This window comes from Mobula hypostoma, chromosome 11 (assembly GCF_963921235.1).
Source record: "Mobula hypostoma chromosome 11, sMobHyp1.1, whole genome shotgun sequence".
Classification (NCBI taxonomy): Eukaryota; Metazoa; Chordata; class Chondrichthyes; order Myliobatiformes; family Myliobatidae; genus Mobula; species Mobula hypostoma.
In genome coordinates, this window is record NC_086107.1 from 67,048,605 (window position 1) to 67,075,925 (window position 27,321).

Below are 27,321 nucleotides of genomic sequence, written 5' to 3' on the forward strand. Positions count from 1 at the left end.
TCACTTTATCAGTTTCAAGTATGAAGTGGCAACTGGTGCACATTTCCCAAAGGGGTTTACACTTAAGCAGAGCAACAAGGTGATGATGCAACCAAGTATCCCACAATGTTCGCACTCCATTGGGTCAGTTCGGTCATCAACCTTCCGTCAGTTCTGGGAACATCTACAAGCTAAATGGGATTAAAGATACGATTGAGATGGAAAGAGGAGAAATAGAGCTCAGAAAAAAATTAAATGAGAGAATAGAGGAATTATGGGTCCTGCTTTATTTATTTATTTTATTCATTACTGAGAGACAGCACAGTATTGGGCCTCCCAGTCCTCTGAGCCGCATCACCGAGCAATCCCCCGATTTAACAACAGCTGAATCATGGGACAATTTATGATGACCAATTAACCTGCCATCCGGACAGTGGGAGGAAACCGGACCACCTGAAGGAAACCCAGAAGGTCACAGGGAGAACATACAAACTCCTTACAGGCAGTGGCAGGGTTTGAACCCGGGTCGCTGATACTGTAAAGCATTGTGCTAGCCACTACTCTGTCGATGGGCCACAATTTAGTAAATAAAGGAATAAAAAGCCAATAACATGGTGGTATGAACAGGAATTGCACAAGCATTTTTCCAATTAGATCCACTTGGCTATTAATTTGTACAATCAACAATACCACTCAGTTCCAGTGTAAACTAGAATGGAGTCAGTACACACAAAATGCTGGAGGAACTCAGCAGGCCAGGCAGCATACAAGGGAAAGAGTAAATAGTCAAAATTTCAGCCCGAGACCCTTCATCAGGACTGGGGGTAAAAAGATCAGTGAAAAAGGGATGGAGAAGGGGGAAATCTAACAGGAGAGGAAGAAAGAGAAGGGAGAGGAAAACCACAAAGAGTGATGGGCAGTTATGAAGATAAGGTGAGACAGGGAAATGGGAATGGTGTATGGTGAGGGGGGGGGGGGTAATTACCTGAAATTTGAGAAATCAATGTTCATGCCATCAGGCTGGAGGCTACTCACATAGAATACAAGCTGTTGCTTCTCCAACCTAAGTGTGGTCTCATCGCGGCAGTAGAGGAGGCCATGGACTGACACGTCAAAATGGGAAAGGGAAGTAAAATTGAAATGGGTGGTCACCCGTAGGTGCTGGGTGAAGCAGTCTCCCAGTCTACGTCGGCTCTCAACGATATACAGAAAGCCACACCAGATACAGCAGATGACCCCAACAGACTCATAGGTAAAATGTTACCTCAGATGGAAGGACTGCTTGACGCCCTGAATGGTAGTGAATGAGGTGTAGGGACAAAGCATTATGTGTTGGATGCAAAGGCTGGTGAGATGGTAGTTGAGAGCAAGGGATTTCCAGCATCTACAGATTTTCTCTCGTTTGGAATTTAGTCAATTATAGGCACTGTTGGCCACTTTTTTCATTTAGCTGTCCAGAGATCCACAAAGCTCAGAAATGCCACTTTGACTGCTTTAAATAAACATCATTTTGGCTCCTCATGGAAGTTGTCAAGATACACAACCATTGTCATTGATGCAAAATATGAAGGTGGATCATCTGCAACTAGCTTCCTGAAAGCCCTTGCCCCGTTCCTCATCCTTTTCATTAATATTAGAATCAGAGCCATACAACATGGGAGCAGGCCCTTCAGTGCAACTCATCAATATTGACTACCTCAGCTGGTCCCACTTGCTTGCATTTGGCCCATATCTCTCTAAATCTTTCCTATCCTTGCAGGTGTCCAAATATCATTTGAACATAATAATTATACCCAATTACAATTTCCTTTGATAGCTTCCATATATCTACCACTCCTTATGTGAAAGTGTCCCTTTTAAATCCAGCCACCAACCATTTATGTCTCCAGCTCCTTCCCCTCTCAATTTCCAATAGTGCTTTTACATCTATCACTAACTAATTCAACACTCTTTCTGAAATCCTCCTGCCACAGTCCATATTTCTCTATGCCCTGGCTATTGGGAGAAGCAGAGACCTTCCTTATAGATCTTATTTGAAGGGGTTTGAAACAAAGATGCCAAACAATGAACTTTTCAACTATGTTGTTGTAAAGTCTATACTTTAAATTTTTAAAAAATATTTTAACTTCTACATTTTGGACAGGAGTGAAAATGTGGCTTTCACTAAAAGGAAGTTTGCACCACCCAGTGGACAGAGCTGAGCATTGCACTGATACTTAAACCTTCATTGTGAGGCATAAACATCAGCCTTGGAAAATATGACAAAAGACTTGAGTAACAAAGGGGAAACCCTGTTAGAGTAACACCTGCAGATGTTATAACCAATCATAAATGTAATAGTTATTAATATTAAAATTAAAAACAAACTTACAATTGATAAGATATGTATTTTAATAATATGCACAGTAAAGAATTTTCAGGTTTTGTTTAAATTATCACAAAATATATTGTTCTATATCAAGAGTTATTAAACTGTGAAGGGGAAACTGATGAGTAATCAAAACACTTGCACAAGGTATGAACAACTGTTATGGTGTTAAAGTTGCATTACTACATAATATTATTGGAGAAATTGTGTACTGTTGTACCTTCTTTGATTGTGCAGAGCCACCATAAATGATTATGCTGTATCACAATTTGGGTGGCTATACATCTCCAAAGGAGGTGTAAGGTGCTCCTTCCCTCCACTACCCTGCAGGTAGGTCACCCTTGAGCAAGACAGAGACCCTGCTTAGCCCCCCAATCAGGGTTACATGAAGTCATGGGAGCAGCCGGTGCATATCACAAGTCCTGATTATGCAACCACTGACACCAGGCAGACAATCTCTGAAGAGTATAATGGCTGGGGTCACCCAGCTTGCATAAACACTGCCCAGAAAATAATGGCAAACCACTTCTGCAGTAAAATTTACCAAGAATAATGATTGCTCACGTCATACGACACGGCACATAATGACAGTGATGATGATGATATTACAATTGGTTAGCTTACATTCATTGTTTGTCAGCAATTAAAGGAAGCCATGTATCCCATTAGGTGCAAGGACATCAGGATGAATACCTAGGGATATCTGAACAAAGGCTTTCAGTTTGTAATTCAAGGAATGCTGGTATCAGTTAGGCAAGGGTGTCATTGGTTTGCAATACGCTAAAACTGTGACAAGCCTGCAGTTATGAAGGACCCTTTGTGGTGTCCCAAAGCATTTCACAGCCATTGTTTTGTTTGCCAGGCAAACAACGTAATACGTACTCAGATTACAATGGGCAGAAATATTACCTGGCTATTCACCTATGGTGTGGATTGAGGGATCAGTTAACTATAACACTGTCAAAATTTACCTTCTTCCTTGAATAATACCATAGGATGGACCTTTTTAGTCACATCTAGTAGTGATGCACTTACTCAGTAGGGCAACAAGGCTGGCTCAGATTATGTGAATCTCTGGAGAAGGGTTTTACCAAGGATCTTCAAACAAGAATAGTCTAACAGAGGATGGACATAAAAACACAAGATTCATTGTACTGTTTTGTTGTAGTTTGCAATAATTTTAACTCTCCAAGGCTTCATCTTCTGGCCAGGAATCAAAAAATCAAGAACAGATAACCTACTCGTGTCATTTGACACACAGTCAGTTCACCAAAAGAGATCATTGAAAACTTAATCATTTGAGAAATTGATACTTAACCTTCACTTTTAGGTGTTCCACGTGTGGCAAATGCCATCCAGCTCAAGGCCTTCCACAGTAGAGTGAATCCCAGATCACTGCCCTGTGGACAATAGCCATCTCAACCAAGCTTTGTCATCAGGTAATGAAATAGGTTCACTGGCGATTTGTTTCTGCATCAGCCCAACAGAGATCAGAGCAACTGTTGGACTGTATCTTCTGCCCAACAAATTTAGGATTGACCAGAGTATCAAGTGGAATCCTTTTAACGTGCACAGGTTGGTGCTGCAGTCTTGCATCTTTTCTGCTTCTTTTGTTTTATTATACGTTTTTGACTTGGGCCACTTTTGCAAATTATTTTTCAACTCTAAGGAAGACTGGGATTAGGAAGCAACCTTTATCTAAAGGAAGTTTCTGTAAAAATGGCTGCTTAAAGGTGTTCCAAAGCATTTCATAGCCAATTACGTATTCTCAATGAGTTGTCACTGTTGAAATTTGGCTGACAGATTACATGTGGCAGCTTTGGCAAAAATCAAAATAATGAGAGGTCAGCCACAAATGATTCCAATTAAGGGTCAAAAGAGTGAGAGAATTTTGATGATTCCCTTTGAATAATGTCAGTTCTTCCAAATTAAAGGAAAATTATCTCACTTTCAAAGCTTTAGTATAACAATTCCATTTCAGCAGCAACAAAAGTGATGCTACAATTGAAACTGGCATCCTGGAACCTGGAGATCTGGGGAGCCTGGGAGAAGGGAACGGGTGAAAATGTGAAAATACATGCTAGCCCCACCTCCTCCATCATTCGTCACCCAGTATTCACCACTTTGCCTCAAGCTACCACGACCATCAAGAGCAACTCGGAAAAGGCAATCGATTTTGGCCTTGTGTCAATAATCACACTGGACTGAATTTAAAAAACTGAGGAAGTTACTTAGCATAGCAATAGGAACTAAACCAGGAGAGAAGCTTTCAAGGGCAAATTATTGGATGGAGGAAAGAAAAACCTCAAGAAATCTGGAAAATGGCACAGCCTCATAAGAATTGCCCATCTTAACAGCTTGACTTGGGCCTTAAGGTACAGTACATAGGACCTGAAACTGGGACATGTATCTTATAAATTGGTCAGGGATGATGTGTCACTTCTGGCCACAGCATGACTGTTCATTGCAATAAGGAACACATTACCTGCATATTTACTCTTCATCCATGTCAATGTCCCACACCTTAACCCTCATTAAAAATAAATCTACATTTTACATACAAAACACAAATATAAATCTTATAAATTAGACTCAAACTCAGCTTCATCACAAACCCATTACCCAAGGAGGCTACAAAGCGAAACAGACAAGGGAATAGGAAAAGATCTGAAAAATGGAGTACGTATGGAGAAAGTGTGAAATTATCCACTTTGACAGGAAAAATAAATAACTAAATGATGAGACAGCAGAGGGATCAGGATGTCCTTCTGCATGATTCATTAACGGCTGGTATGCAAATCATTTGGACCTCTCAGATTTTTAATAACTAGTTTTCTGAATACAAAATTAGAGGGGTTAGGGCTCAATTACATAGGGGATTGGTGATTTTGTTCATCTGGTTTACTTTTGTTCATTCGAAACAGTTCAGAGGGAAGGTCTATCAGAGTGATTCCCAGAATGGGGAGGATTGGACAGTAGGTTTGTATTTGCTGTTGCTTCGAAAAGTGAGAGGGAATTTCATTGAAGGTTACAAACTCCTGAAAAGTTTGTCAGGATGAGGAAAGGTTTTCTCTCGTGATAGAATCCAGAAACAGGGATCGCTATTTAAAAATAAGACACACAAGATGAATCACCTCACCCCACCCCCAACTTCAGAACTCCCTTCCACAAAGGGTGGTGGAAAGACAGTCCTTTAATATATTTAAGGTGAATGTAGATAGTTTCTTGGTGGAGCAAAGAGATGAAAGATTATCAAAGGTAGCTGGAAATACAGAACTGAGATTACAGAATATTGGGTTGAGATTACATTCAGATTGGCTATGATCTAATTGAAAGGCAAAGCAGACTCAAGGGACTGGGTGGCTTTATCCTTCTACTAATCTGTATACATGTTCAACAAACTTTTATAAAAATAAAATTATGTATAAAATACAGTGAATGATAAACAGTATGTAGAATCAATTCAAAGTGAGCAGCCCATCTATAGCTATCATGATGATACAAGTATTATAGCCAGTGCTCCCAAGATTCAAGTCATGAGCCAGCCTGCTTTCAACATCAGTGTCTGTAGGAAGTATGTGGCTGTTTCTTTGTAAGTTAACAAGGCTAGCTGGCCGTGTTGTTCTAATTCCAGTTCTGTCCCAGTTAAAGCAATGTTATTGAATGGCAGCATGGCTCTGGCCAGTGGTCACAGGCCACCTTCTGCTGAGCGAGGCTGGAAGTCATCTTTCCTTGCCCAGTTCTGGTCCATCCGGGTCACCACCTCGCAACGGACAAGCAACACGTCATCCTTCACATATGTGCGTTGACTGAGGGCTTTGAGGTGCAGGAAGGTGACATAGCCAAAGCCCTTGGGGTTGCGCTGCAGGGCAGGCCGCTGAAATGCCAGCAACTCGGGCTTGCTCTCCATGACCTCCTCATGGTTCTGCTTGATGGGTCCCTCTGACTGGTCGAGGATGGAGAGCCGGATGGTGCCCTGGAAGGGCCAGGGCAGGTAGCTGTCGTACTCACCCTGCATGGTGTGCACAAAGAGTGAAATGTAATTGGAGCAACGCTGGGCACTGGGTGTCTGCAGATGCAGGCGGAGGCACAGCTTGTATCCTGGCTTGCCTGTGTAGAAGCCAGGGCTGTGGAGCACCACAGGTTGGTCCTCCGCCTGTGCCAGCAGGTGGGCGCTGAAATTTTCCACCTTCCAGATGAAAATCCCATTGCACTGCTGGGCCTCCAGCTCACCCAGGCGCTCCTCCAGCATGCGGGCACTGCGCTTTAGCTCCACCATCTGGTTGCTCTGCGTTTCCATCTTGGCAGCTAACTCGCGGATCTGGTGGTCTTGTCGGACCAGGCGTCCCTCCAGCTGCTGGACAGTTTCCTTCAGGTTCTGGATCTGGGGCGAGCAGTCACAGGACACAGAGGATGCCGTGGGCTGCTGTGGAGACGGCTGCATGTGGGAGTGGGAGGCCTGAAGCATACCTGGTAGCACTGCTGGCTGAAAATCTACCTCGGAGTTCAGCATGTCAATGCAAGACATCTGAGAAGTCAGTCCTGTGCTCACGCTGCGCAGCGTCTGAGCCATCATCCGCATGTGGGCCTGCGTGTAATCCTGCAGATGCATCGCCAGATCGTTCCTCTGCATCTGTACAACAACAAGAAGCAGTCACATTAGCTGGCTCTCTTTGGGGTTGCACTTGTTAAAAGCAATGACTTTTATTTAGAAACACAACAGATTCGGCAGATGCTGGAAATGTTGAGCAACACACAAAATGCTGCAGGAACTCAGCAAGTCGGACAGCATCTATGGAAGGGAATAAACAGTCAATGATTTGAGCTGAGACCCTTGAGACCCTTCACCTGGTTTGGGAAGGAAGGGGGCAGAAGCCAGAATAAGGTGGTGGGGTGGGGAAAGGGAGAAATACAAGCTGGCAGATGATAGGTGAAACCAGGTTTTTTGGGGGGGGGGGATAGATAGGTCAGTCGAGGATGGGGAATGAAGTAAGAAGCTCTGAGGTGATAGATGGAAGAGGTAATGGGCTGAATAGGAAAGGTCAGTGGACCATGGATGGGAATCGGAAGGAGGTGATGGGCAGGTGAGAAGGGGTGAGAGGGTAATCAGAACGGGGAATGAAAAAAAAAAAGTGAGAAGGAAGGGGGGAGAAATTACCAGAAGTTAGAGAAATTGAGGTCCATGCCATCAGGTTGAAGTTCACAAAGATGGAATGTGAGGTTTTGCTCCTCCAGCCTGAGTTTGTCTTCATGGCATTAGAGGCGGCCATGCACAGACACGTGAGAATTGGAATGGAAAATCTAATCAAACGGGTAGCCACCGGGAGATTCTGCCCTTTGGGTGGACAGCGTGAAGGTACTTGACTACAATCTGAGAAGCGTCTGCTTATTCCAATGAAGGACCGCTAAGCGAAATGCATTTATCAGGAGTGCTGTATATGCAGGGCTCTTAGTATTAAAGATACCACCCATCCATCCAGCACCTCTTTGACTTTCTACTATCAGGCAGGAGACTGCGATGCATAAAGACAAGGATGGTCAGGATGAGAAACGGTTTCTTCCCCCAGGCCATCAGACTGCTGAACTCTCTGCCGCATCGTATTCGAAGTGTCACTGGTTAATCTGTTCCAGTACAATATTTAACATTCATGCACTTTAGTTTGTTATTTATGTCTGATTCATCTGTAGATTTTACCCGTACCTTCATAAGTTTTCATGTAATACATCTACTACTGTGCTTTACACCCTGATTCGGAGAAACGTTGTCTCATTTCTATATACATCACACGGTTATATATAATTGTGTATAGTTAAATGACAATGAAGTTGACTTGACTATCGAGACTCAGTCGTAATCTTGGGACTGCGGTTATGACCTCACCTTGATTCTTGATCTCATTCAGCTTTTTGCTGGGTTCCTTTGAATTTGGATGCTTGCATGTCTTTGATTCAAGTCCAACATCGCAAATCCCCAACCCATATTCAGTGACAACTAAGTACTGCATAAATGGAAAGCACAAAATATTGGAGGAACTCAGCAAGTTGAAAACTGATGATACAGTGGGAATTTGGGATGCTGTAATTAAATCACAGACATGCAAGAGCCCAAATTCAAAGGAACCCCCAGATCTAAGTTGTTAAAAGCTGGATGGGACCTAGAATCAAGATGAGGTTTGTCACAACCTCAATTACAAGTTCAGGACTGATTCTTGATGGTTATATATAATTATAAAGAACATTATTCCTGGAAATAACTCGGAAAATGTGTAGCTCAGATGCTTGATGGTTGGGTGAGTTGTTCTCTGATCTTGGCAATCCGTTTGCAAACGTTTCGTCACCATACAAGGAGACATCGTCTGTGCACTGTTCACTTGTGCTGTGTCCTTCAGACGCTTAGCCTTTATATACTTATCAATGAGTTGACAAGTCTAATCAAAGGGGGTCTTGTCGCTGATTAGTTGCACAGCAAACTCTGCGTATTGTCTGGAATTTTGCCTGCATTGGCTTATAAATGGGATCAAGGTCTACATGTCTTGTTTATAGATCTGTTTGCAGAGAGCCCGGCTTCTAGGAATTCTCTTGCATGCCATGTGTTTGCTTGCGCCATGACATTTATTGATGCCCAGTCGAATTTGTGCCTCTCTTTATCTTCATGGGTAGAGACTAGGGAGAGTTGATCATGTCACTTATCAGGCAGTTGCTGTTCATGGATCCTTGTTGTTTTCTCCCAGTTTGGCCGACGTAACTTTTGCTGCAGTCCCGGCATTGGATTTTGTAGACCACATTGGTCTTGTCCAATAGCTTGGTTTGTTCTTTAGGTCTGCAGAGTACTCTCCTCAGTCTTGCTGTTGATTTGTGTTGTACTGCTGCCGCAGAGTTAACAAACTTCACAACATAGGTCTGTGATATTAAACCTGATTCTACCTTATGCGCAACCAAAATTCTATGTTCTTGGAACAGTCAGGCTGTCGTTTCCGAGATATTTCGAATGCATGGAAGCCGTTCGGTCACTTCTTGGTTGGTGTGTTGTCGACCTCATAGGCATCTTTGTATGAAGTTCCATGGGTATCTGTTTCGTGCAAATACTTTGAAGAGATGTTTCTCTTCTTTATCTTTCAGATCCGCCATGCTGCAATGTGTCTCCACTCTTCACAACCAAGTTTTGATACAGCTCTTCTTGTGTGTATTTGGATGGTTACTGTGATGGTTTAGGATCTGATCTCTATGTGATCCCTTACAGTAAACAGATGTTTGTAAAGTGCCATCTGTGTTTCTACTGACATGCGTAATATCATCCGGAGATGCCTACAAGGTCAACAACGCACCAACCAAGAAGCAACCAAACGGGTTGTTCTTCCATACATATGAAATATCTCAGAAATGATAGCCCGACTGCTCCAAGAACATAGAATTTCAGTCATGCAAAACCAACAGCAACATTGAGGAGAGTACTCTGCAGACCCAAAGAACAAACCAAGCCACGGTCTACAAAATTCAATGTAGGGACTGCAGCAAATGTTTCTTTGTTTTTCAATCTTTTCATTAGTTTCAGCATCATATACAATACAGAAAAATAGATAGAGAAATTAGGATTACATTATTGAAAAAATAGTTTATACAAATATACCCTCAATTGACACATAATTCATGAGCCTCCCAAAATCTCAAAAAGTACAACTCTAATATAGGGAAATACAAGGTAAATATAGAAAAAATAACATGAAAAAAAGAGGGAAAAAAAAGAAAAAAAATTTCCCCCCAAAAAGGAAAAAAATCTGAAACAACTAAAAGAAAACTAAACTAACAAAAAGAAAAAGAAAGGGCTATTATATCTCAGATAAGACCATTAGTGTTAACTCCGCTCCTCTCCCAGTATATAGAATAACAAAGTAGAATTGGAAAGGGTCAAATTACATCATATGAAAGTATTGGATAAATGGTCTCCAAATCTCTTCAAATTTAATAGAAGGATCATAAATGACGCTTCTAATTTTTTCTAGGGCTGCAGCAAATGTTACGTCGTCAAACTGGAATCCATGAACAGCAACTGGCTGTTAAGCAGCATGACCAACTCTCCCCACTTTGCACCCACGAAGATCGAGATGGGCACAAACTCAACTGGGCATCAGTGAAAGTCATGGCGCAAGCAAACACATGGTATGCAAGAGAACTCTCAGAAGCATGGCTTTCTGCAAACAATTCTATATTAACAAAACATAGACTTCGATCCCATTTATAAGCCAATGCAGGCAAAACTCCAGTCAATGCACAGTTTGCCACACAACCAATCAGCGACAAGACACTCTCCCTATGTTACAACTGAGCTTCTGTAATGACAGCCAATTAACTGATTGATAAGTATATTAAACCCAAGTATTCACAGGACACTCCACAAGTGAACAGCACACTGATGATATCTCCTCGTATGGTGACAAAACATTTGCAAATGGATTGCAAGCAACACACATCAAAGTTGCTGGTGAACACAGCAGGCCAGGTAGCATCTATAGGAAGAGGTACCGTCGACGTTTCAGGCCAAAGGGTCTCGGCCTGAAACGTCGACGGTACCTCTTCCATAGATGCCTGCTGTGTTCACCAGCAACTTTGATGTGTGTTGCTTGAATTTCCAGCATCTGCAGAATTCCTGTTGTTTGCAAATGGATTGCCAAGATTGGAGCACAGTTCAACCCAACCACATTATTCCTGAGAGAGAAAATTGGTGCGCTAGGTATTTCAAGTAAATGCTGGTGCTAAATAGGTCAATCCATATCCGAAAGAAAAAAAAATAACAGGTTTTAGTTCAGATTAAGGGTGCTTCATTGGAATAAAAGGGCACTTCTCAGATTGAACCAAAAGGATTGGTGATTGAACCACACTATTCATAATCAATGTCAGTGACCAGACTGAGACGACAAAGTGTAACATTTCCAAGTTTCTTTTCCAATACTGAACCACCTGAGGAGCAAGTATGGTGTATGCAAGGAAGCATAAAGGGGGACCCGCACAAGTTGTGAGAGAACATGGCAGATACAATACTGGGAAAAGGCAATGTCTTCCTCTTTGGTGTTCAAATAATCTGGAGGGAAAATGGTGGGGAACGTCGACTCAGACCACGAGAGGCCTGCGTCAGGCATTTTCATGCCTTACAAGGCACAGATTGGAAGTCTGTGTGGGGTGCCACTCCTCGCACAGACTAGAGCAATGTGTGATTAAGTACCTTGCTCAAAGACACAAACATGCTGCCACAGCTGAGGCTCGAACTAGTGACCTTCAAATCACTAGACGAACGCCTTAACCACTTGGCCACGTGCCCAACACAATGGTGTAATCTCCTTTATTACAACTGGACTTGATTACAGGAGTAAGAACATCCTATTGTAAATGCATAGGGCCTTAGCCAGACCATACCTTAGGTGTTGTGTACAGTTTTGGTCACTTCACTCAAGATAGATCATTGCCATAGAGGGAGTGCAGCAAAGATTCATTAGACTCTTTAGAAGAATGACAATAGAATTTATCAAAATTATCATCATTTTTTTGAGAGCTTGACATATCAGATGCAAATAGGATATTTCCTCAGTTGAGCACAGGACTGGAGGCACAATCTGAGAATAATGGGTCAGCCTTAAGACTGAAATGAGGAGAAATTTCTTCACTCAGAAGTTGCTAATCCTTTCAAATTCACTATCCCAGATGACTATGGAGGCTCAGCCTTTGACTTCATTTCAAAGCAGAGGTTGACATATTTCTAAGCATTATGGTAACCAAGGGACTGAGGTACTAGATCAACCAGTAGATGACGGCAGAGATGGCTGGAAGGTCTATTCCTGCTGGTTTTACTTATGCCCTCAAAGTGGGAAAGGGAGAGTTTGCTGCACTTCTCAGGCAAAAGAGGAGGAAGGCACTGTGCACTCTTGCTGGACTCATTAGGGAGACTACTTCTTGATCTTTGACTGAAATCAACAGTTGGGAAACTTTCAATTCATCCTCTGCTTTGGGGAGAGAATTTCAGACTTACACTTTCAATGAAACACCAATTTCTAACAAAACACTGAATGTTATTGTAGTATTTTTAAGTATACTGCCCATTTGGGTTTCCATCATATTACGTTTCATTTTCTACTCTCCCACATTTATCCAAATTTCAGCCTTACCCCCTAGTCACATCTGTCCAAACTTGGGCCAACAGAGCTCATTGATAGTATAAATGATAGGCTAAGTCCAAACTCAACTCATGGTTCCCGGTATATACAGCATCACTAACTCTTGCCACTGGCACTCTGTCAGGAACAACCCTTGCTCTGAAGTTCCCGAAGATATTAATATTAACATTGTGAGTATCTGTTTGCACAGAAGTCTCTTTCAGATGTTTTCACTACTCAATGAATATATAATTACCAATTGTAAATATTATGCTGCTACTTGTAGATAAAATAGTTAAGAGACACCTTACTCTGCTCATGCCCAAATGGTCATTAATCTATACTGGTACAGTATATGATGTTCAGCAGCATGAGTAATCATTGTTCTGGATTATATAGTTATCAGGAGTAAAGCCCTGGATAATTAAGGATAATCTATAATTTATCCCGCCTGATAACCTGTTAGTATTAAAACAAAGATCAAGTTATTTGTCAGTTTACAGTGATGAATCAGTTAATGGTTTCACAATATTTGCTCTGTACTACTTTAACAATCACTAATCCATCTAAAATAAATGTTGGCACTAAAAATAATAGGAAATCTGCTCAACTTTCTGTCTACTCTCATACATTAGGCCAGAGGCAATAAATTCTTACTTTCCATTTTCACAGGATTACATCAGTCACCATAAAAATGCCTCCAATCTAGCTCCACGGTGGCGATGGATACTACCAACTCACCTTTTCTGGGCAACCAAAACTACTGAAAGTGCAGGGAACGGGGGCTTTCGGGCAATCCAGGTTATAATGGTTTGGCATCTGTAGAGAGAAGCATTTAAGTTAAAAACCAAGAATTAGGGCATAAAATTGGAGAAGAAAAATGCATCATTGTTCAGTGCTGTCTCCTGTGGTTTGGCTCTGGTGTATTTCTTGGCTACTCCACATAGACGCACCCCTTCCCTACATAACCCCCAATCTCCTCTGGAGCTGAGAAGGAATACACAGATAGATCCCACAACTATTTTCAGTACTGTCCAGCCCTCAACCACAAGCAGATCAGATGACCTGTTCTATTCAATGTGATACAGTATTGTAAAGCAGTGAAACCTGCAAACACAAATTTTTAAATTGGAGGTAAAACCAAAGAAACAGCCGCTTAAAATTACAAGATATCCTGTGGCTATTGCCCAAATTAAGGGAGTACTATTAATACTTTAATTCAGTTTTTACCAGAAAAGGGATGAATATAGGATTATTGTAAATGGGTGATTGATGGCTGGCATGCAGTGGGCCAAAGGACCTGTATGTCACTCTGACTCTTATTACAAACCTCAGGCAATACCTTGCAAAGATAAATGGTAAAAGAGTTAAATCATCTCCACTACCACTGCTGAGTGAAATGGAAAAGGAACACATGCTGCAAATGACAGAAAATACTGGAAGAACACAGCAGATCAGGCAGCATCTGTGGAAACAGAAAGAGTTACTAAAACTTGAAACATTCTTGCTCTTTCCATGGAGGCTGTCTTACAGAATGCTTCCAGTATTTTCAGTTTTATTATATTTCGGGACTAGCCGCTAAGCACACTTTATCGGATTTCTTCCCCCTCCCCCCCCAAATTCTTTAGCCTAGGATCATTCAGGCCAATACAGAGTACAATGTCAAAGTATCACACTCAATTTGAGATCAGCCTTCTGTTGGAATATTTTCTGTATCTGAGATAAGAAGCATGAAAACATCAGCAAACAAATCACAGCACAAACTTATTCTGATCAACTGTATGTATTCATAATCCAAATGTCCATCCACTTACCGTATTGCCTTTTCATTCCTTTCTGCTCTCATATTTACTTTGTTCCCATTGCCACAATTATATGATAGAAGAGTCAAGACAACTATTCACACTCATGCAGCTACAGTGGTATAATTGGTGGACTAATATACATAAAGCTAAGACTATTGATCTCATGACAAAATTAAACCCTACCTTAGCTTAAACAGTTTAAAAGAAATCTGAATGACCAAACTTATCAATTCACCTACAAAGGTGCAGAGCGTTGTAAACTTAGTTAGCTCTATCAGGGGCATTAGCCTCCACAGTATTCAGGACATCTTCAAGGAGCTATGCCTTAAAAAGGCAGCATCCATCATTAAGGACCTCCATCAACCAGGTCATGCCTTGTTCTCATTGTTCTCATCAGGAAGGAGATACAGAAGCCTAAAGGTATACACTCAGCAATTCAGGAACAGATTCCTCCTCTCTGCCATATAATTTCTCACCACTTTTTTAATTTCTATTTTTGCACTACTTATTTAATTTAACAATTTAATATTTATATATTTATTTTAATTCACATTTTTAATGTATTGTCTTCTATAGCTGCTGCAAAGACAACAAATTTCACAACACATGCTGGTGATAGAATTAGAATTAGAATTAGATACACTTTATTAATCCCGAGGGAAATTTGGTTTCGTTACAGCCGCACCGACCAAGAATAGAGCGTAAATATAGCAATATAAAAAACCCCAACAATCAAACAACAAAAAGCAAACTATGCCAGATGGAAAATAAGTCCAGGACCAGTCTATTGGCTCAGGGTGTCTGACCCTCCACGGAAGGAGCTGCACGTTAGATGGCCACAGGCAGGAACGACCTCCCGTGCTGCCAGTATTGTATCACGGTGGAATGTGGCCGAAGTCCAACAGTAAAAAGTTCAATATCCAGTCTGCAAACACGTTCCTCGATCGTAATATAGAACAGTAAGCACCTAACTCCTTTACGCTTACCGCTCACCGCTCTCGGTGCAGTTCTGGTCAGCCAGCACGGTATTACCCACCGAACTCCTCTTCTCCAGAAGTCTCTGTTGTCTCGACCCGGTCCTCTTTCCTCGGCTTTGTGATCTCCCTCTGTATCCTCTGTGTGTTTTCCTCCGGATTTCAGCAGGGGTGTCCGCCGCTCTGTTAGCTAAGCCGGTCGGGATTTGCTGGTCCGTGGAATACACAATGCGACCTTGTTTCTGTCCCGCGTGTCAGGATGTAACCATTTCCAACGCTAAAGAAAACCCAAATAAAACTCTCTCTACCGGCATGTTAGAGAGGGTGCAGCTTCGACATGTTACCGTGAGAAAATCAATTCTGAAAAGTTGTATCAGTAATAGTAACTATGAACCTTCTGATGGCCACTAAAATCCCATCTGCTTGACGAATGCCCCACAAGGGAAGAAGCCTTCCATTTTGAATTGAGTTGGCCCATTTGTGACTACAAATCCACTAATAGGGCTGCATTTGAACTGCCCTCCGCTTGTGATCAGCTTGCCATTGAGCTGAGGGACAATTTAGGGATAGCTAATAAATGCCAATCTTAGGAGCGATGGCCACAGCCAATAAATAAAATGCCACCCGTATTAATCCCAGACATGCTGAAGGACAATCTTCAGCAGTTATAGAGAGAGCATTTGTAGAGTCAGAACACACTTCAATATCCTTTGGCACTGCAATCTTCTAATCCATACACATTTGAAAGACAAAACAGGGTAAACGCACTAACATTCTTGTAAGATGTTAATGGCACACTGTAAAACCTTTCCAAAAACAGTATATTTTCATTTGCGTGCCACGGAATTCTATGCTTTTAGAGGGATCCAAGTATTAAAAGAAAAAGGTCTTTGTGTTGTATATAAAAGATCTAAAATTTCATTGTGTGTTGTTCCTTGCAGCTTGTACCATTTATATTGGAAAGCATCCCAAATAAAACAGGATAAAAAGTCAGCATCTGTATAAGTGTGATAAGTCCCAAAGAATAGTTGTGCACCAAAGCCAAATTAGTTCTTGTCCTCAATGAAAATGAAGTCTTGGGAACAGCCAAGTTGTTGCTGTTATTAATTCATTCTTCAATTCAGCATTTAGACTAGTGGAGATCAAAGTTCAAAGTAAATTTTATTATAAAGGTACATATATGCTACCATATACAACCCTGAGATTAATTGTCTTATGAATTTCCATATGAATAAGCTGAGGATGTGTTCCCAGGATATCCTCAGAGTCCTTCGGTGGACAAATACCACAAGTTTATACATCTGTCTTTTCCTTTCAGAAAACTGAAGCTGAGGCAAAGCAGCAACTGTAAAATTAAATGAAAGTCAAGGAAAAGTCTTTAGGTTCTGGCTTTGTAATGAGTTGGACACTGCCTAGAACTAACCCTTGTTAGTTGCATCTAATTATGATTATACAGAGGCTGTGACAAGACGACAGGTTGCTGCAATTTCTGAAGGAATGCAAATGGAATATCCAATCACTTGATATTACTAAACTTGGAATCCTGTGATGCAGTGATCATCATGGATGAAACTGAAGATGGTTGGGCCTGGAATGCCATGGCAAAGTCTGAGGTCAATAGTACCCTAACCATCATATGACTTCTTTAACGCTAGGTGTGGCTCCAAATGGTGGTAATTTTTTTCCATTTGCCTTCAATCTTGTGAGGGCTTATTGCTGTCATATTTGATCAAGCACAGTCATTCTCACACTACTTCTGGGATTCTGCAAGTAGATTGGAAAGGTTATGTATTTCGTGCCATCACATTCACGAACTTAGTACTTTTCGGGACAACAATGCTCCAAGCACTTTACAGGAATAATTTCAAAAGAAAAACTGATACTGAACAACCTGGAGATTTTCAAACCAATGTGCACCTTGTGGCTTTTCAATTTTCCACACAAGTGCCAGTTATAGTGGGCCAACGTGGCTGATGGTATGACCTGTAGCACAGATGCTCAACATTACAGTGGCCATTTTATCAGCCTTTCAATACAAGTCTGGAGCACTCAACTATTCACATATTCAATGTACTCCTTACCTAACAAGACCGCAAAGCGTTATCATTTCATCCGGCCATAGACAACACCAACAGCTAGATAAAGGCTGGCTTGGCCCAATACTTCCAGATTTTTAAAAAAAATCAGTAGACAACTGCACAGTACTTTTGAGAAGTGTAAAATCTACTTACCTGTTCTCTGATGAGCTCCATGTTACAGTATTCACAGGTGATATTGGCCAATGGACAGCTTTGATCATGATCCTGAGAAAGAGAAAAGAAATCAGATTTAGTGAAAATCCAAAACGCAACTTCATACACCAGAAGATGAGAAATGATCAATTTGCCCCATTAGATTACATTAAACAAGCCAAGGTAATTTGAGAAATTCAATACAATAGAAATGCAATGAGAGACATTTGAGCCAATGGACTCTTGTCCATGGATGAGGTGAATTTCAATATTTTGACAAATTTCAAACCGAAAAAAATTAGATTCTTAAGAGGTATGTATAAATCTCTCAAAGACAAAAAGTACATGAATCAGGCAGTTCAGAAACACAATGAGGGAAAACAATAGTTTTCCTTTCACATAGGTGCAATATTTGAGGCAATAGTGAATTTCCTCATCTATGCCTACCTTGCCTGAGAACGGCTCCTGATATACAAAGAGCAATCCACCTTTTTCAAGCACTTGTTACAGATCTTGATTGTCAGAGGAAACAAAGGCGGAAACACACAAGACTTCAGCAGCATAGTCATACAGCATGGACACAGGGCTTGTGGCTTTACTGAACCTTGCTTACCAAAACTCCCACCTAAGCTAGTCCCATTTGCCCCACTTTGGTCTGTAACCTTCAAAAAACATACCCCATCTACATACCTGCCCAAGGCCTGTTAAATGTCGTTAAATTCGCCATCATTATGTGCCATGTCGTATTGATGAGGTAATCATGGACTTATCCATGACCATGACTGCTCTTAGCAAATTCTTCAAATTCTTTCTACAGAAGTGGTTTGCCATTGCAGGTGACCCGCAGGCTAGCTGGTTTGGGGGGGGGGGGTGGGAAGAGAAGAGTAGGAGCACTTTACGCATTCTTTGGTAGGGACGCATCTCTACTCCGCCACCCATGTTAATGTTAATGTTAATGTACTTGCCCCAATTACTTTCTCTGAAAGCTCATTCCAGATGATGACCACTCTCTGGGTGAAAAAGTTGTCCTTCAGGTTCCTATTAAGTCTCTCCCTCTCACCTTAAACTCTGCAGTTCTTGATTCACCAACCCTACAACTCTCCACATTCACCAACCCTACAACTCTCCACATTCACCAACCCTACAACTCTCCACATTCACCCTATCTATGCCCCTCATGATTTTATACAACTCTATAAGATCACCTCTCACCTTCCTACAACACAATGAAAGAAAGTTCTAACCTGCTCAACCTCTCTCCATAACTCAATCCGGAGTCTCATTAAAATTCTTAAACGTCCTCTGCAGACTTTCCATTTTAATAGCAGCTTTCTTAAATTAGGGCGACCAAGGTTGGTTGGACATCAGTGCCTTTCAAATATTTAAAGAAAACCCACCCTTTTTGTACATTATAATCAACTTAATCATTTAATCTGTAGGAAAAATGAGAAACGGTTAAACCATTGTCTCATCTCTGGAACTAAGATCTTCGCAAACTTGATTATCAAGTGATGCATTTGGGTCTACATTGTTGGGTGACTGAACTCCATGTAGACCCAAATGCATCACTTGATAATCAAGTTTGTGAAGATCTTAGTTCCAGAGATGAGACAATGGTTTAACCGTTTCTCATTTTTCCTACAGATTAAATCCAGGACAGCAGGAAGTTTACCAGAGGCAATGAGAACTTTGCAGCAATTTAAGATTAAAGGCAGTAGAGAAATGACACAGCCTTGCATGACCCCAATGAGATTAGTTCTGTAGTGGATCTGTTGAATAGGATCACAGTTTATAAGTGATTGAAAATGTTAATGAATTTCTCTGCAGAGTTCTCAGAAATTCATTGCAACGAAGTTAATTCTTGGGAGCTAACAATGTTAATTCCGGTACAAGATTTGCACAGAAGTACACTGCCTCCTGCTGTACAAATCACAGATATACATCTAAAAACTACTAGTTTCCAGAAGCTCCAGTGGATAGGACTGCAAGAGGTTGCAGAGGGTTGTAGACTCAGGCGGCTCCATCAGACACACAACGCTTGCCTCGCCACCAATTAGGACATTTTGAAGAGTCAGCGTCTCTAGAAGGCAGCATCTATCACTGAGAATCCTTGCCATCTGGGACATGCCCTCTTCTTATTACTACCATCGGGGAGGTGGTACAGGAGTCTGAAAACCCATTCAATGATTTAGGAGCAGTTTCTTCCCCTCTATCATCTGATCTCTGAACAATCCATTATTGCTATTTCTTTTTACAATACTTATTTTTGTAATTTATAGTAATATTTGTCTTTGCACTGTTACTGCAAAACAAATTTCATGTCTTAGATCAACAGTAATAAACCTGAATTCTGATTCTGTCTTGCAGGATAGCATTTCAATTTGACAACAACTTTCATTACTTTTTTTGGGATATTATACTGCAGCCAAACCACTTTCCATTCTCGACAATCTGCTAATCAGTCAGAAGAATACACAGAAAAATTGCCTTCTCAAATAGTTTTTTTTTGGCATTGTGTGCTGCACTTGGTTCTTGCTCAGCATCACTCCTCCATGGGGTTGATAGCCCATGAAAATCTTAGAATGAGACAAACATCCTCATTTATTCTTAATCATAAACTCGGATCTGTATAAGCAGTTAATTTAGAAAGTACTGAAATCTGTGGAATTACGAACGGAGTGAAACAATTGAAGGGGAATGGTGAAGATGATAAAAAATTCTGATGTCTATTTGTTTTCCCTTTTTTCATATCCCTGGCTACTGTGCTGGAGGAGACAGGCTGCTATCGGTACCCAGAGACTTAAAAAGTGCGATGCCAAACCAAAGAGAACTTACAAGCTTCCACGAATCCAAGTGTCCAAGTTAACCAGGATATAATGGCACAACTGTGATGTACCTCACAGACATCATAGAGAACCTTCAAATCTGTCATAACTTCACCATTTAAGGGATCTACTTTACAATTATCACATCACCGCAAGGGCCCTTCAATGTATTCAGCCCTCTGCCTGTAAACCTATTCCTTGTGCCAAATACAATAATGTTTTCCAAGGCTCAGGTCAAGAGAGCCTCATTACTCAGAGGCAGCAATCTTGTTTTCATCTAGCCCAATTTGCAAGCTGATATCCCCCCCTCCAAAGACACAGACATAAACTGAGGGAGGGTTGCAATTCTGTAGAATATTCCTTGATATCTTGGCCAACATTTATTCTTCAACCAGCATAATTAACAATGAAAACACTGTTGTGCAAAAATCAGTTGATATATTTCAATAGTGACAAGAACTCTTAACTAGTAGTTCAGTGAGTGCAAAGCACCTCAGGACCTTGAGGATGAGAAAGAATCCATGTATGTTTGCAAGCTGTGTTCTATTTCTCCAAAACTCAGTGCTGTTAGTAGCAAAGCAGAGCCACAGGTCAATTTTAATATCTTGCAGCACAGCCAAATAGAACTCTGCAGGTTAAGCAGTTCCCTGAACAGTGCAATTAATCTGCCTCAACTGCTAGCTCTGGTAGTGCATTCCAGACTCTAACCACTTGCTTTGTGTAAGAAAAGCAAGCTGCAGGAGAAACTCAGTGGCTCAGGCATTGGGTCAAGAATGGACTGCAGTCCAGGTGAAAGGTTTCGACCCAAAGTGTTGACTGCTCATTTCCCTCAACCGCTGAGATCTTCCAGCAGTTGCTCATTTTTGCTCCAGATTTCAGCATTTGGAGTCTCTTGTATCCCCTGATTTGTGCCAAAGGTTTTTATCGGGTCAGTTTTGGATCTTACCACCTTCAGTCAATGTCCCTGGTCCACATCAGTCTACCAATATGAACAGTTTCCCTCCACCATCTCCTTTGTCCATGCAGATTGGCAAGTTGGTTTATTATTTTCGCATGTACCAAGGTACAGTGAAAAACTTGTCTTGCATACTGTTAATACAGATCAATTTATTACACAGTGCACCGAGGTGGTACAAGGTAAAACAATATCAAAGTGAGGAATAAAGTATTACAGTACAGAGAAACTACAGCGCAGATAGACATCAAGGTGCAAGGTTACAGTAAGATAGATTGTGAGGACAAGTGTTTATTCTGGGAAATAGTTTTATAACAACAGAATAGTTGTCCTTGACCCTGGTAGTATATGCTTTCAGGCTTTTGTGTCTTCTACATATTTCTCAGCTCCTCTCACAACCACATGGTACCAAGGAAAGTAACACGGGTTCTCTAATCTAATTAGAAACTGAAGGCTCTCATCTTTGCAGTGACTTGTATAAACCCTGCCTGAAACCATAACAGCTTTCCCAAGGTATTCTGGTTTGCAAAGGGTGCCTGCCTTCCTTGTAACCCAGATCCCATCAGCCAAGTAGCATAAGTACCCTAAAAGGAAGCACTGAAAGAGGAAGAGATCTAGACACTTACAAATAGGGAATCAACACCAAATGCTTTAAGAATTTCACAGAACAAGAAATACAGTGCAGAGGATACACAAGAATGCACGCCCCAGGATGTACTGAATGCTTTGAGAAAGCCTGCCTTTTTCTCCAGATAGGGCATCAATATGGCACAATTCTCGCAAGCTACAGGTCTCTTGGGACAGTCTGAATCCACGTGCTGTTGCAGCTCCTTTCGCCAGAGCACAGACTCACATTGCGGACAGTCGACAAAGGCGTATTCACACAGCTCCTGGTGATCCTGTAACACACAGCACAAAGTCAGTGATAAATCCCATGGGCAAAGGAGCAGAATCAAACTACAGTTACACATTTCCACATGTTCATTCAACACTTTCAAAATCAATACACCTCAACTAGATCTCCATTTCCCGCAACCCACCTAGCTCTCTCTTTTTAATTTGACTTGCCATCTCATATCCCCAATTCCATCTCAGCTAACCCCAGGGTCTGGTCATTTGTGTAGTTAGGGAGCTTTTAGTAGTAATCAACGAAATGTGTAAAAATCACACTAGTATTAACCTCTTTTATGCTTCAATTGTTTGCTGGGATCATAGTAAACAGCGGAGTGACCACATCTGCAGATCCCCTGACCATGCTTTGAACCTCCATTAACTAACTCGACAGATTCATTTTACTGGCCTAGATAGAATACTCTGGATAAAAATTATTCCCTTCCCCTATTCTCCTACTAATAAATTAAGATCTATATCCTATTGATCCTTCAGCTAATGGGGGGGGGGGGGAAGTCTTCCTTTACATTCTATACACCCTTTCAATCTAAACTGTCTTCCAGGATCGTCTGTTACAAATTCCACGGTCCATTTTTTAAATCATCTGTAAATATTCTCGTCAATTCACTTCACATTTAAATGAATTCATTCTCACACTCCATAAAAAAGGTATATCGTACCAGGGCCTTCCTGTCAGAAAAACACCCATAAATGCATTACAGAAACACAAATACATAAATGCATTATACTTTGCTTCCTGACACGGAACCAATTCTGGATCCCATGCATTTTTTTAAAAAAATGATCAGTCTGTTAAAGTAGGAACCTGTCAACATCCTCACTGAAGGGTACAACAAACACACTTTCTCACTTTCCTTTTCCGTCTTCTCCAAAATTGAATCAAAATGGTCAGATACAACATTACCTTAACAATTTGTTGCTGACTACTTCAGGATTCAAAGTGATAAATGGTCTTCAGAGCTTTTACAAATAAGTTTCTCATCTTTGACTGACTGGTCTGTAATTGTCCAGTCTATCACTTTCCATTTTACACCAGCAGTACATCACCCCTCTAACTCAGTGCCAGGAGCTAGAGAACAATCCTTTAACATTTCATCTTCAATTTTATATATCCCAACTAAAACCTCACAATAATAATATCCGTCTTTTGTGAGGATAAATGCAATATTAACTATCTGAATCTTCCAACTCAATGCTTCGGTGACAAACTACAATATTATTTACCTATCAAACACCTTTTTACATTCCTTAATTTAACTTGTCAATATGTTCTCTCTATGCCCGCTTCAATTTCACCCTTGCTCATCACCAGAAGGCTTACTACAGTTGTTTGAGAGGAATCTGAAGGACGAGAAGGCTGCATGAGATTTGGGAAGGTTTTCCTTTTACTTTGTGGAAACCTATTGCTCCAAATGTACATTTGTTACTTCCCTGGATAACTCTTTGACATGGATTTATCTTCAAGCAGATTCTCCCATTCGCCTTTGTGGTTTGGGAAATACTGAAAACGGTCTTTCTTTCCTTTTCCTATTACACAGAATCTAAATGAATTATAATCACATCATTCTAGACCAAGCAAAAACAAATAATAACAGTCCACCAGGACTCTGAATCCTGAAGCCTGCACCACCATTCAACATGATCATGGTTGATCTACGGTGGCCTCAACCTTTTCTGTGCCACTTCTCTCAGAAACCCTCAATTCCTCGATCTGTCAAACATTTATTCATCACAATCTTAAACACCGTGGATTCTGGTTAATTAGGCCATCGGTTAATAGGGGCAGCCGCTTACTTAGGACAACTCTTAAAGAACAAAAACTAATCAAGAAAATAGCCGGGATTCTTTGTTTCCTTGGCACACTATGCTATTTAATTGGGACAGAAGACTGTTGCTGAATAGTTTCTAACTAGCGTCAGTCACATTCACTTGTGTGGCCATTAGACACTACACTGTGCTTCGAACAAACTTTTCTTTAAATAGCATCATCTGCATGTGTTTGTTTTCAAACAGCAACAATTTTTGTCTCCGATAATTGGTGATAAATAAGCAATAAGACAATTCAAAACTGTTTTGTTCACTGAGATTTCAAACATTCAGGTTTGAAGATGCTAGAAACAGCTGGGAGTGAAAATGAACTGATTTCACTACTTCAACAAGTGAGGAACTATGAAGAATTTGAAGGTATTGACAATCATCTTGAATGTTACAATGAAAATTAAGTTTTGGACAATGCAATACTTGAAAGCATTGTATGAAGGCAATTCATTATTTGCACTAGGTGCCTGTACTGATTTTGGTTATTTTTAGTCAAAAGAATCTAGCAGTGTACACTGGATGAATTCCTTCCTCAGTAACTATTAGGAACTAATACGCAGTTTTATAGTTCTATAGTAGTATTGGGAGTGTTCCAATTTGTTCTGTATTTCATTTAAATACATAATTTGTTACTCAGTTAAAAGTAATTTGTCTTTTTTTAAATACCTTTAACTATTTCCATGAAACTTTGGCTAATTGGGACAGTCGTTTAATTGGGCCAAAATGTACTGGTCCCAGTGTACCGAAATCAACTGCATATCTCATGATCTAGCTTTAACCACCCTCAAAGGTAGGGAACTCCAGTGATTCTTTACACCCTTGAATTTGCACTAACCAGCTAAAGAGATTTCTTCTAAATATTTTAATTTCTTTTTACTGTCTCTACTCCACATAACACCAGAGTATTTGAAAGATCCAAGTTATAAATATCAGATAGTTTTTGCAATTCTCAAAAAAATTGCCTATATAATGCTCCCTGGTCTCCCTTTGAATATTGCTGGGGGGGGGGGGGGTGAGAGTGAATAACCAAGTGATTGCCCTTTTAATGATCTTTGTTTCAATCTTCAATGTGCAGTTTCCTTAACTGATTTTGGCATTTTTTTTTTGCAATACTGAACAAATACAGTAAGTATTTACATCGTACAATAAGCCTGATGAGCCACGTGGCAAAAATTATTCTCAGAGTAATCATCAGAACAAGACACTGTATAAAACCAGAAAAGAACAATGAGGGTTTGTGGAAAACACTGGAACAAGAAATACAATTTTCATGCTATGGATGATCTGTGAACAAGCCATCCAGGTACAAAAAGACATCTACCTATGTTTCATTGACCATACAAAAGCTTTTGACACTGTCAGACAGCAAGATCTTCTGGAAATGCTTCAGGATCTTGATATAGATGGGAAAGATATACGTTTCTTAAGAAACTTATACTGGGACCAGACAGCATCCATCAGAACAGAAGGAGAAGTGAGTGAGTATGTGAATATCATGAGAGGAGTCAGGCAAGGTTGTGTCTTTTCGCCAGACTTATTCAACCTGTATAGTAAAAATATCTTAAGTATCAAAGACATCAAAGGATTCACAATTGGAGGTCATAATATAAATAACATCAGATATGCTGATGACATCGTACTAACAGCTGACTCAGAAACTTTCTGCTGCCACTATAGTGGCAGCAGAAAGTAATCACAAAGGCCTCTCAATCAACACCAAGAAGACAGAAAGCATGGTCATCTCCAGAAAGACAAACATCCCACAATGTGTGATCAAGATCGGAAATACAAACATCAAACAAATCAACAAATTCAAATATCTTGGCAGCCTAATAACAAGTAATGGCAGGTGCGACACAGATATCAAATACAGAATAGCAATGGTGAAAGAAGCTTTCCAAAAAATGAAGACCATATTAACAGACAGAAAGATGAGCACGTACACTAAAAACAGAATACTGCAGTGCTACATTTACTCTACCCTGACTTATGGAAGTGAATGCTAGACCATTTCTCCAGCAATGGAAAAGAGAGTAGAAGCAGCTGAATTATGGTTCTACAGGAGAATGTTAAAAATATCATGGACCACACACACATCAAATGAAGGAAGTTCTCAGAGGAGCCCAAGCAGTTCGATCACTCATACCAACAATAAGAGAAAGACAACTCAGATTCCTAGGCCACATCATGCGGAAAGATGAACTAGAAAAACTCATACCTTCTGGAAAGATTGAGGGGAGTAAACCTAGAGGAAGACCTCGGCTTACGTACATCAAAAGCACAGCCAGGTGGCTACACATCGAGGAAATGGAAGTCATCCAAGAAATGAAGGATAGATCTATATGGAAAACCATGGTCACCAAAGTCCGCATCGGATATGGTACCTAGACAGACAGACTGAACAAAATCCATGTGGCCAAGAACATCAAACTACCCTTCTTACTCTCCTATATCTGTGTCCGCTAAATTATATTTCAACCTATCTTTTTACGCTATCAACTTCATTGACCTTAAATTCATTAGACTTCTTCAATTCAAGCACATCATTAAATACTGTCAAACTCCTTTCTGTGTAGCCAATCTCCCCCATTGCCTTCAAAAATTAATTACTAATTATTTTTTATTTCCTGCTTTACTTCACTCCCCTTTTGAATACACTTTCAGATTCTCTCCCTACATGAAGTGAGAATCCCTCATTTCCAAGAATCTCAAGTCCTTTCAGCACCAGGTTTCCAGCCTAGCACTTTCCTATATAATTCTGCTATAGGTACAATTGCCACCATCTAGTAATCAGGCTCTTGGTGTTATTCTTTGGTGTGACATTGGAATGCCGGCAAGTCCAATATTTATTAGATTTCCTCCCCTCAAAGACATTAATAATACAGATTTGCTTTTATAATTCAGCATTTTAATGGTCATTATTACCAAGACTACAATTCTTAAACCAAGTTATTCAATCGACTGAATGCAGTGGTGCTATGCAACCTCATCTCTAGATTGTTCTGGGTTACTAGTTACTAGTCCATTATTTAATGCCTGTACTATCACCAATCTGGGGAGCACGCTTCTTGACGATGTACTCATTAGTTACGTTCCTAACTCCCAAAAATCTGCTTGCAGATCCTCTTCCTCTATCCGCTGCATTCTTACTATTATTCATGGCTTTGTGCTGTTCACCCTCTCTTTATAGCACCCTATGGCTGCTCAGATTCATCCTGACACTCTCAACAGGGAAGCAATGTCAACTGTATCCCAGCTGCAAGTATCATCTCTCTACGTCCTTATTCCTGCTTCCACTTAACAATTAGTTTT

General features: G+C 40.7%; 1 protein-coding gene across 1 annotated transcript in view; it reads right to left on the reverse strand.

Annotated features, from left to right (window-relative positions):
* Window positions 1-2,372: 2,372 nt before the first annotated feature.
* Window positions 2,373-27,321, reverse strand: part of traf6 (TNF receptor-associated factor 6) — a 47,859-nt gene continuing 22,910 nt past the window's right edge. Inside the window, exons 4-7 of the mRNA XM_063062210.1 lie at window positions 22,020-22,178; window positions 17,500-17,571; window positions 13,231-13,308; window positions 2,373-6,980 (exon numbers count right to left, since the gene is read on the reverse strand). Of these exons, the coding sequence (XP_062918280.1) occupies window positions 6,036-6,980; window positions 13,231-13,308; window positions 17,500-17,571; window positions 22,020-22,178 (1,254 nt within the window). The 3' untranslated portion in view covers window positions 2,373-6,035. The remainder of the gene's footprint in view (window positions 6,981-13,230; window positions 13,309-17,499; window positions 17,572-22,019; window positions 22,179-27,321) is intronic.